This window comes from Geotrypetes seraphini, chromosome 9 (genome assembly GCF_902459505.1).
Source record: "Geotrypetes seraphini chromosome 9, aGeoSer1.1, whole genome shotgun sequence".
NCBI classification, from domain to species: domain Eukaryota; kingdom Metazoa; phylum Chordata; class Amphibia; order Gymnophiona; family Dermophiidae; genus Geotrypetes; species Geotrypetes seraphini.
The window spans coordinates 159821436-159833665 of NC_047092.1; the positions used below are offsets into that span (position 1 = coordinate 159821436).

Here is a 12230-nt window from a genome sequence, read left to right on the forward strand (position 1 = left end):
AATTTATACAAATTTGTGTACATTTTGCTGGGGCATCTCTATAATTATTATTATTATAGCCCGCATCTTCCAGTGCTCAAGGTGGGTTCCAAAGTACATATTTGAATACAATACAGTATTTGAATAAGACATAAAGTGGCCTTTTTACAAAGCTGTGGCTTTAGCACTTCCTTATACAGGTCTTTCCTGTACGCTAAGACCATTTTTACCACAGAGGTAAAATGGCCGATTTTCAATATTTTCCATTAATGGCCATGCACTAATAGCATGTGACACCTTACTGCCACCTATTTTGTAAGTGGTAGAGATTCACATGCTAAACCTGTGCTAATTGGTTAGCAAGTGACAATGGCCATGCACTAACTGATTTCCATAGACATGCCCACTCTCTGCCCCGACACACCTCCTGGGCCAAAAAATACATTTTATTTTTTTGCATGTGGGTAGTGCACTCACATGGCAAAATTACCATAGGATGCCTATGAGCACCCCTCAATACACCATTTTGTGCTGTGGTAAGAATGCTTTAGTGCAGGGGTGAGCAACGAGGGCTGCAATCCAGTCAGGTTTTCAGGATTTCCCCAGTGAATATCCATGAGATCTATTTGCATGCACTGCCTCCATTGTATGCAAATGGATCTCATGCACATTCATTGGGGAAATCCTGAAAACCCGACTGGCTTGTGGCCCTCGTTGCCCACCCCTGCTTTAGTGTGTAAAAGAGCTCCAAAATGCCATAAATTTCAGCAGTACATAGATTAATGCAACCGAGTGAACCAAAAAATACATAACAGAAATAAAACGATGCCATCAGCACTCTTATCCACAAATTTTACTATTAAAAGTCCACTGGAACCAATAAGGCCCGAGTTCTCTAAACGATGCCGCTGTTGGCGGCCACCTTAAAAGTGGCCACCGATCATGTGTCAGTCGTAAAACGGCACCGTTTAGAGAATCGCACCTCCAGCAAAGATAGGTGCCAGAAATGTAGGCCAGGGTTTTCAAGGCCTACATTTTCGGCGCCTATCTTTGACGTGAATTGCGCCTCCAGCCATGCCCACAGTGATATTAGGCGCCAGTAGGCGCCTCCTGAGGTGCGATTCCAGTGCCGTTTTCATAGGTGCCAGTAATTGCCTTGTAATTTCTGTTAAGTCTGCTTTTAAATGGCATTTCCCTCTTAACTTAGGCGCCATTTATAGAACATGGACCTAAGTTTTTAATTGCTTTCTAAATTCCAATGTTTTTGAGATAGAACACAAAATTAATGGTAACGCATTCCATAAAGATGGGATGGCAATTAAAAATAGTCTTGTTCTGATATCACACAAGTTTGCATATATCAAACTAGAAATATCCGTCAAACATTGACATACTAATCTATAACATTGAGGCTAATTTCTGGGAACATCTGTGACTTGCCTATGCCCTTCACATGACCACACCCCCTTTGAAGTTGCTATGAGATTTAGGCACACATGTTATAGAATAGGACTAAAGGCTAGATTCACAAAGCAAACTGATCGTGTACCGATAAGTTTGTGACCCCTTTACGATCAAATTTCCCTCCGGCTCCATTCACTAACCTCTCCAGCATGCAAATGAGGAGAAACGCATGCAAAGTAGGCAGGGACGTAATTCACTACACACATTTCACGATCCGACTAGGCTGGCCGATCAACTCCAGAAGCGACTGCTGGGGACCAGTCGTAGACCTTCTTTTCCCACTCTCCAGCGCCGCCCTGCTCTCTGCTGCCCCGATCTCACTGTTTCAGGGGCTGCAGAAGCTCTGGGGCCGGGGACGGACTAGAGGCTCACAAATAAAAGATGCCACAGTGCATGGCCAGCAGCCAAAGAACCATTATTGCAATGACTTGACCAAAATAAGCTGGGATGTGATGTAACAGCAAATGAAAGGTAAGGTACCAGATCCCAGCTGTGATTCTAGTCCAGAAACAAACTGCTAAGCCAAGAAAAGGGAACCTGGAAAATAGAGATCACAACAGAGAAACACCAAAATTCCTCTCGCCACCCAGATTGATCTCTGTTGCCTTCCCTGCAATGCTACCCGTGGGCTCGCACTGCAGGGAAGGCGGCAGAGAGCAGGAGAGTCTGGGCGGCAAGATTGGCTGGAAGGGGAGAGCAGGAGAGCCAGCCTGCGCAAAAGAAAAAGTTAAAAAAAAAAAAAGTTGCGGCTGGACGGGCATGCACAGACCATCTACAGACTCGTCGTACCCGATCGTGCAAGTTTGTGACCCCTAATTACTACCAATTAAGTGCTTGTTAACTCCACTAATTGTTTGTTAGCGCCTAGTTGACTTAATTAGTTTGCTCGCAGATTCGGGATCTGTGCCCAAATGTGGACGACTCATACAGACTCGGGGGTATGTTCCAAAAATTTGTGCACGTAATTATAGAATGCTAGATCAGTGCACCTAATTGGGTGCCAGAAAGTTGGGTAGAAAATTTGTGCTTAAGTGCTAATCTACAAAAGGAACGCATCCTTATAGTATAGTGTTTAAGTACCAAGTTTTTCTAGCATCTAACTTTGAGCACCATTTACAGAATCTGGCCCTATGTATGAATCTTTGGCATTTAGGCTTTATCACTTAAGAACATAAGAAGTTGCCTCCGCTGAGGCAGACCAGAGGTCCATCTCGCCCAGCGGTCCGCTCCCGTGGCGGCCCATCAGGCCTATTGCCTGAGCAGTGGTCCCTGACTATCCCTATGACCTACCTCTACTCCTATCTGTATCCCTCAATTCCTTTATCCTCTAGGAACCTATCCAAACCTTCTTTGAAGCCCTGTAACGTGCTCCGGCCTATCACAGCCTCCGGAAGCGCGTTCCATGTATCCACCACCCTCTGGGTGAAAAAGAACTTCCTAGCGTTGGTTCTAAACCTGTCCCCTTTTAATTTCTCCGAGTGCCCCCTTGTACTTGTGGTTCCCCATAATCTGAAAAATCTGTCCCTGTCTACCTTTTCTATACCCTTCAGGATCTTGAAGGTTTCTATCATGTCTCCTCTAAGTCTCCGCTTTTCCAGGGAGAACAGCTCTATGGGTGGCATAGGTGCTCATGCCTAAATTATAGGAATGTATAGTATATATAGAAAAAGACGGCAGATAAAGATCATAGGGTCCCATCCAGTCTGCTCATCCATATCATCTGCTATTTCTTCCAGCTCCTAGGAGATCCCACATGCCTTTCCCATGCTTTCTTGAATTCAGAAACAGTTCTCATCTCTACCATCTCCACTGGAAGTTTGTTCCACGCAGCTACCAACCTTCCGTAAAGAAGTTTCCTTAGATTACTTTTGAGTCTATCCCTTTCAACTTCATATCACCTGTATCATACTCATATTGTGTGTGTCTGTGTGCTTACTTGGGACACTTCCTATGGCTCTACACACATGGTTGAGGAGTCTTGAAAAAGTGAAAATTGAAGTCTTTTGAAACAGTAAAAACTGTAATTTTGCAGAGTCCCCTCCCCCCCAGTAAGACTTTCTCTGTGCAATAGTCATTGCAACAGCTTTAATAAAAATAAAAATGAGCACTTAGGTTACTGAATCATAGTAAGCAAGAAGATCCAGCCCCTGCCCTATTCTCCCTCTCCCAAGAGCAGAGTGTAAGTGTAAACCAGGGGTGGAAAATAGAGTGAACACAGAGCTAGAGATTTATGTCCTCAGAAAAAGAGAGGGGGGTTGTTTGAGCCAGAGGATTCTTTCCTATAAGCAGTGAGAGACAGAGTGCATAGTGCATAGTGTAATGCAGGGCAATGACCTTCCTGGGATCTAGGCACAGAGAATAATCAGAGGATGCTGTCTTGAGGACAGTGAGGGCCTAAGATCTTGAGTGCATGTGAGTGCAAGACCAGGGATGAAATAAAGCTCTCCCCTTCGCCCCTCGCCTGATAAAAACTCGCACGGCCTCCAGATAGAATGTGATGATAGATAGGGCCCATAAATCCCATCTAGATTGCCAGTTTCATGCCTGCTGCAGTGTCATGGGCCAGTTAATAATAATAATTTTATTTTTGTATACCGCCATACCCAGGGAGTTCTAGGCGGTTCACAACAGATAGATGAATTACATACAGTGCGGTTGAAATTGAAGAACATAACAAAGCAATCATAGAGTCAAACTAGTTTACATTTACAATTTAGGTGAGGGAAGGACTATATACAGAGCATATACAGTGTATACGGTAAGAGAATACATTGAATTTAAGAGAAGGGAACAAAGCATATTAGTTGAGTGGAGGGAGCAACAATCTTAGAAGGGTGGGGGGGAAGAGGTGGAAAAATTTAAGGAAGAGATGGGAAGCGTTGAGGAGGAGATGGGGAGCATTAAGGATTTGGTCTGTTGCAAAGAAGAGTTTTGATCTGTTTTCTAAAGTGGGGATAAGAAACGTTAAGGAGGAAGTGGGGAGCGTTAAGAATTTGGTCTGTTGAAAAGTAGAGTTTTGATCTGTTTTCTAAAGTAGAGATATGAAGAGACGTCAAGTATAATTTGGGCGAGCCATGAGTTCAGTTTGACTGCTTGAAAAGAGAAGGTTCGTTCGAAGAATCTTTTAAGATGACACGATTTCCATGAGGGAAAAGCGAACAGAGTTGGTCTCTCGCCTGGCTCTGTCTCCACTGTCCCCACATATCACATGCTTCCATGTCTATTTGTTGTCTTAGGTCTGCTCAATAGAATATTGCACACACTGGCAGGCAGCTGGTTATTCATGAACCCTTCCAAATTAACGCTTTATTGTCTGAGTATTCAAAATGGGTGTAAAAGTCTTAATGATCATTACCTTTATTAGCTTTGGGGATTTCTTATAAATTGCATTACTGTAACATCGCTCTGGGGAGGAATTAACCTAGGCAAACATGAAACTTTGCCAACTGAAAGCAGGCACTCTTAATAAATGACTGGTAGGTGCTCCCAGTTAAATAAATACAAACCGAGTTTATACAATGAATGCTAGACACACCTACTACTACTATTTATGATTTCTGTAGCGCTCCCAGATGCATGCAGCACTGCTCATTAAACACACAAGAGATGATCCCTGCTTGAAAGAGTTTACAATCTAGGTTATTACAGACACACAGGACATGGGCTGGCCTTGTTGCATGCTTCATACCAAAGTAGTCTATGTTCAAGTGGAGATAGTTGCACCTGAGCCTAGCCAAGTATGTAGCACACCACAAAGGTGCCAGCATTTTCACTCTAAGAGCATTCTGTGCTTCTCCAATAGGATTTCAAAAGACCTTGACGTAACTGGTGCCAGTGCTTCCTAGTCTTGGGTTTTCGCCAACCCTGGATTGTTTCGCAACAGTAGAGAACCTGAATTGTAGACAGACTTTTTGTAAAAAAACTAAAATAAAATAAAACAAAAAGCATGCTTTTTCAGCTGAAACTGATTTCATAGGCAAAAAATTGCATTGAGTGATTATTTCCACATCTGCTTCCAGGCATGCTATTGAAGATTCATGCAGTCGTAAATTGATAGCACGGATGGACAGAAAGCTCTATGTCTGACTGTGCCAGCCTGCAATGAAGAAGTAAACAATAGTTCTTTTATATCACTGTCAAGAAGCAGACATAACCGTCTTGATGAAGTTTAGCTTATCTAATGTTTGCTACAAGAGATCATTGTCATTGCCATTTTGAATCAGAGGTGGAAGCCCTAGTTGACAAAAAAAAAAAAATGAATTAGATCATATATCAAAAAGGATAAAAGTCAAAAGCAAGTATCTTTCAAAACTTTTACTAATTGTTTAATATGACGGGCTGTTGAAAAGTTCTCAGCTCCACCAACACAGTTGGAGCAGTCTTCATCGAGGGCTAGACACGTGGAGGGGCATAATTTTTTTTTTAAAAAAGTCTAAATCCCAAAGTAGGCAGCAGAGAAATGCCATTCTTGAAAAAAAAAAGTCCAATAATGTTTTGGGTTTTTTTTGTGTTTTTTTTTTAAATGGCCTACTTGTACATTCAGGCTGGCTTTAAGCCCCTATTCTTGGAAAAAAAAAATCGCCCAAGTTCCAAACGCCCAAAACAAGACCTTTTAGGCGTGGGAGGGACCAGTCCTTTGCCTAAGATTCCCTAACCAGCGTCTGTCATAGAGAATTGTGGAACTGTCCCTCCCCCCCACCTGTTGTGACCCCTCCCTGAATGATCATGGCAAGAGAGATGCCCAATCTCTCCTGCTGACACATGCCACGACACCCCACCCGAATGATCGCAGCAGGAGAGATGCCTAATCTCCTGCCCGGCACCCGCCATAACCCCCAATATTTCTCCAGCAGGAGAGAGACCCAATCTCTCCTGCCGGACACCCCTCTGAAAGATTGCCAGCAGGAAGGATGCCTAGTTTCCTGTCAGACCCCCCATCCTCACTGCCCCAAAGATAGCCCACCCGGACCCCAAAAGGCCACCCCACTCAGACCCCCCCCCACACCCTGGACCCCCCCCCCCTAACCTTTTTTAGATGGATGGACGGGTCCTTCCTGCATCTGGCCATCAGGCCTGCCTTCACCAGAATGGCGTGCCTGCCCCTTCCCGGTGCATCTTGATGCATTAGGGAAGGGCCTAAAGCCTTGATTGGCTCAGGCGCTTAAGGCCCCTCCTGTAGGAGGGGCCTTAGGTGCCTGGGCCAACCGGAATCTTAGGCCCTGGGATGCGCTAAGAGTGGCCTAAGTTTCTGATCGGCCAGATACCCTAGGCCCTTCCTGGACTTACCATGGAAAAACTGAAGGCAGGAATTTTCGATTGTCCACAGATCAGACAACTTATAAATGACCCACATTTCATAGCATCAATGAATGAAATCGAATCATGTGCCTAGTCTTCATTTGTTCTTGTGAAAAGCTTTCTTGGCAACAAGAAGGAAGACAACTACACACAATTAGTAGAGGCTATGCTCTTTCATTTCAACAGGCTTGGCTGTAACATGAATGTTAAAGCCCATTATCTGCACAATCACTTAGATCGCTTTCCAGAGAACCTTGGTGACTTAAGCGAAGAGAAAGGTGAAAGATTTCACCAAGACATAAAAACAATGGAAGCCAGATACCAAGGAAGATGGAATGCACACGTGATGGCAGAATATTGGAATCTTAAGCGGGATTGTCCTGGCAGATCCCACTCTCGGAAGTCTTACAAAAGGAGCTTCTTGTATGTCAAGTACAAATTTTTTTCACCCAAAGGGTCGTGGACACCTGGAATGCGCTACCGGAGGAAGTGATCAGGCAGAGTACGGTACAGGGATTCAAACAGGGATTGGACGGATTCCTGAGGGATAAAGGGATCGTGGGATACCGAGAGAGGTGCTGGGATGTAACACAGGTATAGAAAGCTAACCAGGTAATAAGTATGGAAACCCAACCAGGTCGTGCATGTGCAAGACCGGAGGGTTAGGACTTCGATGGGAAGATAGGACTTCAATGGGAAACCAAGGTGGCAAGGGGGCCCCTTCTGGTGACTCAGACAGGTCGTGACCTGTTTGGGCCGCCGCGGGAGCGGACTGCCGGGCGGGATGGACCTATGGTCTGACCCGGCGGAGGCACTGCTTATGCTCTTATGTTCTTATGTTAAATGACTGGAAAGTTTATATCATAAACTTATGCTTTTGGTATGAAATAAGTAGATTTTCATGTTATACGCTCTTCTTTCAATTTTTAATATGTTTCCTTTATGCTTAAAAGATATTAATTTAAACCCTACATTAAAATATCTAGATTTTTTAATGAGCGTGAAGAGTGATATATGGCACATGTTCTGTATCTCAAAAACTATTGTTGATAGGAGAAAACGGGTGCCATTTTTGGAATCAGCAGGTCAAATATACCCAGAAACAGGCCTAACATTTGAGGCGCCAAAATGAGTGTTGGCAACATGTTTAACAGTATACAGAATTGTATAGATCTCTAATTAATGAGAATTCAGTGAGATATAAGATAGCACATAACATAAGCAGCAGATTTCCCCAAATCCATCTTAATGGCTTATGTGTGTGGATTTCTTTTTATTTGCTGCCTTTTTTCATCACCGTTTACTGAATCTAGTCCATAACCTCACCGGGTTTGAGCTGCAGCAGAAGTATCTTTAGTGTGACTTGAGAGGTGATGAAGCCAATTTGCTTGTCACAGTTGTGAATGGGTCATCTGGAAGACTACATGAGAACTTTTCCCATACTTCCAAGGAGAACCCTCAATCCCAAAAAATCATTTCTTTTTTTTTTTTTTTTTTTTTTTTTTTACAATCTTATTTTACAAGAATTAATTCTTGTTACATTGAATACAGGGAAGAAAAATTTTTAACACAATAATACTTTTACAACAAACATCATACTGATAAACCCCTTCTTAGACCACAATAAACAGGGGATGACCAAAACTAAAATTAGAGAGAAATTAGAGGAATAAAGCAAAGAAGAAAGGCATAATGTATCTAGCGCCCAATACTATTATTATCCCTTGATCTTTAATCCTTAATGATCTGCTTAACATCTAGAAATTCCTTCAGATGGTTAGGAGAGAAAAAAACATATTTAACACCTAAGTACCTAACCAGGCATTTGCAGGGATACACCAATAAAAATGTTGCTCCAATATTTATAGTCTGTTGTCGCATTGCAAGAAATTCTTTCCTTCGTTCTTGTGTGGTTCCAAAAAATCATTTCTTATGTTCTTTTCCAGGTTCTTTAAGGAACTAGAAGCAAGGCACCAGAAAGCCATTCTCATAGATGATATAAGTGATATTGTAGAGAAACATGCAAAGTCAACCTTTGACCCCTACGTGAAATATTGCACTAATGAAGTTTACCAGCAGAGAACACTTCAGAAACTAATGTAAGATGTGTCATTGCTTCATATGTTATATTTCATTTCATGAAGTTGCTTGTTTAATTTCTTGTGAACCAGTTTGTATTTGTAACATAACATAAGCAATGCCTCTGCTGAGTCAGACCTGAGGTCCATCGTGCCCAGCAATCTGCTCACGCGGCGGCCCAACAGGTCCAGGACCTGTGCAGTAATCCTCTATCTATACCCCTCTATCCCCTTTTCCAGCAGGAAATTGTCCAATCCTTTCTTGAACCCCAGTACCATACTCTGCCCTATTACATTCTCTGGAAGTACATTCCAGGTGTCCACCACACGTTGGGTAAAGAAGAACTTCCTAGCATTCGTTCTGAATCTGTCCCCTTTCAACTTTTCTGAATGCCCTCTTGTTCTTTTATTATTCGAAAGTTTGAAGAATCTGTCCCTCTCTACTCTCTCTATGCCCTTCATGATCTTGTAAGTCTCTATCATATCCCCTCTAAGTCTCCTCTTCTCCAGGGAAAAGAGACCCAGTTTCTCCAATCTCTCAGCGTATTTCCCCATATATAGGCTGCGACCTATATATGGGTTTTGCAAGCCGGCCCAGTGGGTGCAGCTTGCATATCTGGGGCAGCCTATACAGGATTTTTAAAATCATCCCCCACCCTCCTTTACCTCCCTCGCTGGCGGTGGCCTCCTCGAATCGTGTCGCCAGCGTTGCAGAGCAGGAGCGATCTTTGCCTATAGGCTGGCCCCACCTCTCTCGCTGGCGGCAGCCTTCATGAATCGCACTGCCAGCGTTGCAGAGCAGGAGCGATCTTTGCATCTGCAGGCCGGCCCCGTGCTGTGTTCTGTATAGACCGCCCCAGTTACTGGTAGATAAGCCGTGGCTAATACAATGGGGTGGCTTATCTGCCAGTTAGGCATTTTATGTGGCCTATATGTGGGGAAATACGGTAACTTCAGTGTCCTAGATATTTTTCATTTAAGACCCAAATTATCATGCATTCCATAATCTTGAGCCATAGGACTGGGATAATTGGCAGTCCTGGTAAAGTCATTGGTTATTGATAGAGTAGTTTGGGGTGGTTTGCACAGTGTACTTTCCCCTTTTTGTTTACTACCGCAGACCTCCAAATATTTCTCTACTGCTGCCTCCCATGCCTCCCCCCTCCCTCGGTAAGGATGAATTAGATCTGACATGACCAACCTTTTTCTGTCAGGAACCACATTTGTATTTTGTAACATTTGGGGGGGGGGGGGGGGCAAAACTCTCACTGTCCTATTTTGATACGTTAGTGACAAAATGCGACACCGTGTCATCTTCCCCTCAGCCATCCTCCACTCTCCCTTTCTCTCAAGTAATCCCTCCCAGCCTTCACCCAATCTCAGCCTTCACCCAGTCTCTTTCCCCTCACCTTTTTTTCATTTGCAGAAGAATCGGTGAGATCCTTGCTTCCCCACTGCAACTTGTCTCTCTGCAAGCATGAGCCGCACATTGCCGCAGGTTCGGGTTGGTCCCGTGGTTTCAAATCTCAAGAAACTGCAAGACTCACCCGAATTTCCAGCATTGAACAGCTTAAGTTTGCAGAGAGCTGAGTTGCAGCAGGGAAGCAGGAATCATACTGTAAGTACCAGAATTGTCAAGCTTCCGTGGGCCAGAAAAGAGCTCTTGGAGGGCCGGGTTCTGGCCCTGGACAAGCCTGGCTTAGATGGACTTGTAGTTGCAGACTGACAGTCTGAATTTTCACTGCAGTCTGCTGAAATGTCACTGGAACAGAGCCAGTGAGATCTGAGGTGTGAGAAGGAATGGGAGGAGAAGGGTTTGGAGGTCTTGGCAGGGGGAAATGGCACTGGTTTTGCTTAGGGACAGTATTCGCCAAAATCCACTACAGAAAGCTGAGAACTTCAGAAGTTCCCAGCAAAGGCGGCATTGGAGGAAAGGGATGGATAACTGGGTGATAATCCAAAAACACACATTTCAGGTGGGCCCAAAAGATTACAGCACTGAGTCTTTTTACTATTAGTATTGTATTAAAATATTTTTAATGCAGCCTTATTAATAAGACAATGTGAAATTGCATATAAAAATGGCTGAACTGTTTCACGGACAGCAAAAGTAATCCGGAGGATCCTGATTACTCTTTCATCCATGGCCTCTACAGGAAGGAGCCTGGCAGTGATTGTTTCAGTTCTCAGTTACATATTAATCTTGTTTTTCATTAAAAGGAGACTATGAAATAAACCAGCCTGTGTAGTGCAGTAAATGCAGTGCAGCTTATAACAAATTTACGGAAGTGTACCACCATGCGTTTGTGCACTTTGGGACTGTTTTTATAACAATGAATCTATGTAAGGACTTATTTTAAGCCCATTTCAAAATCCAAATCCAACCGTAAAGGCAATTCTGGTCGCCACTGGTGCTTGTAAACATATAGAATACAAACACTTTTGTAGTACAGTGCATTCTCGCTATTCGTGGCAGTATGGTTCCTAAAAATCTTCACGAACTACGAATAACGAAGCAATATGTCTATAGGAAAATAAATGTTAAGTTCCAGCCCACTCCCTCATCTATGGCGCTGGTCTTAGACCAGAGGGCCGCCGCGTGAGCGGACTGCTAGGCATGATGGACCACTGGTCTGACCCAGCAGCAGCAATTCTTATGTTCTTATGAGTGAATAATGAATCCTATAGAAAAAAATGTGGTTAGGTTCAGTGTTCCCGCTAAGCTGCGCTGGCGCACAAAATAGTACATCGCAGCGCACAAGTTTCACGTCACAGCGCACACTCGAGCGGAGGTGAGAGGAAGCGGCGGCGGTCTGCCCTGATCGCCTAAGATGCAGCAGCGGCGGCTCCTTTCATGATCCCGGGGATCATGAAAGGAGCCGCCGCTGCTGCATCTTAGGCGATCAGGGCAGACCGCCGCCGCTTCCTCTCACCTCCGCTCGAGTGTGCGCTGTGACGTGAAACTTGTGCGCTGCGATGTACTATTTTGTGCGCCAGCGCAGCTTAGCGGGAACACTGGTTAGGTTTCTAAATGGGACAGCACACCTGACAGAAACCTTATAGATCAGAAACACCTCCAAATCATCCAAAACACTGCCATGAAATTAATTATATGCCCACTCCCTCTGGCCAGCAGGCCCGCCTCTTCCGAATGGCGAGCCTTTCTAGGATACACCAGGGAGGGGCCTAAGGCCCTGATTGACCCAGGTGCCTAAGGCCCCTCCCATAGGAGGGGCTTTAGCCACTTGGGCCAACCGGAATCTTAGGCCTCCTTTCCAGTACATTCTGGGAAGCACTGGGAGTGGCCTAAGACTCCGATTGTCCAGATTACAAGACGTCCAGATAGACAGTTTCAAAAATCGGCACTTGGGCGTCCAAATGCCAATGTATGTCGCTTTTTGAACATCGCTC

At 44.3% G+C, this 12230-nt stretch overlaps 1 protein-coding gene across 3 annotated transcripts in view; it reads left to right on the plus strand.

Annotated features, from left to right (window-relative positions):
- ARHGEF26 (Rho guanine nucleotide exchange factor 26) overlaps positions 1–12230 on the plus strand; it is a 154289-nt gene that overhangs the window by 89112 nt on the left and 52947 nt on the right. For 2 of the 3 annotated variants that reach the window (XM_033959398.1, XM_033959397.1), the window contains exon 6: positions 8688–8840. The exons of the other annotated variant lie outside the window; for it this stretch is intronic. In XM_033959398.1, the coding sequence (XP_033815289.1) occupies positions 8688–8840 (153 nt within the window). The remainder of the gene's footprint in view (positions 1–8687; positions 8841–12230) is intronic. 3 annotated transcript variants of the gene reach the window in all.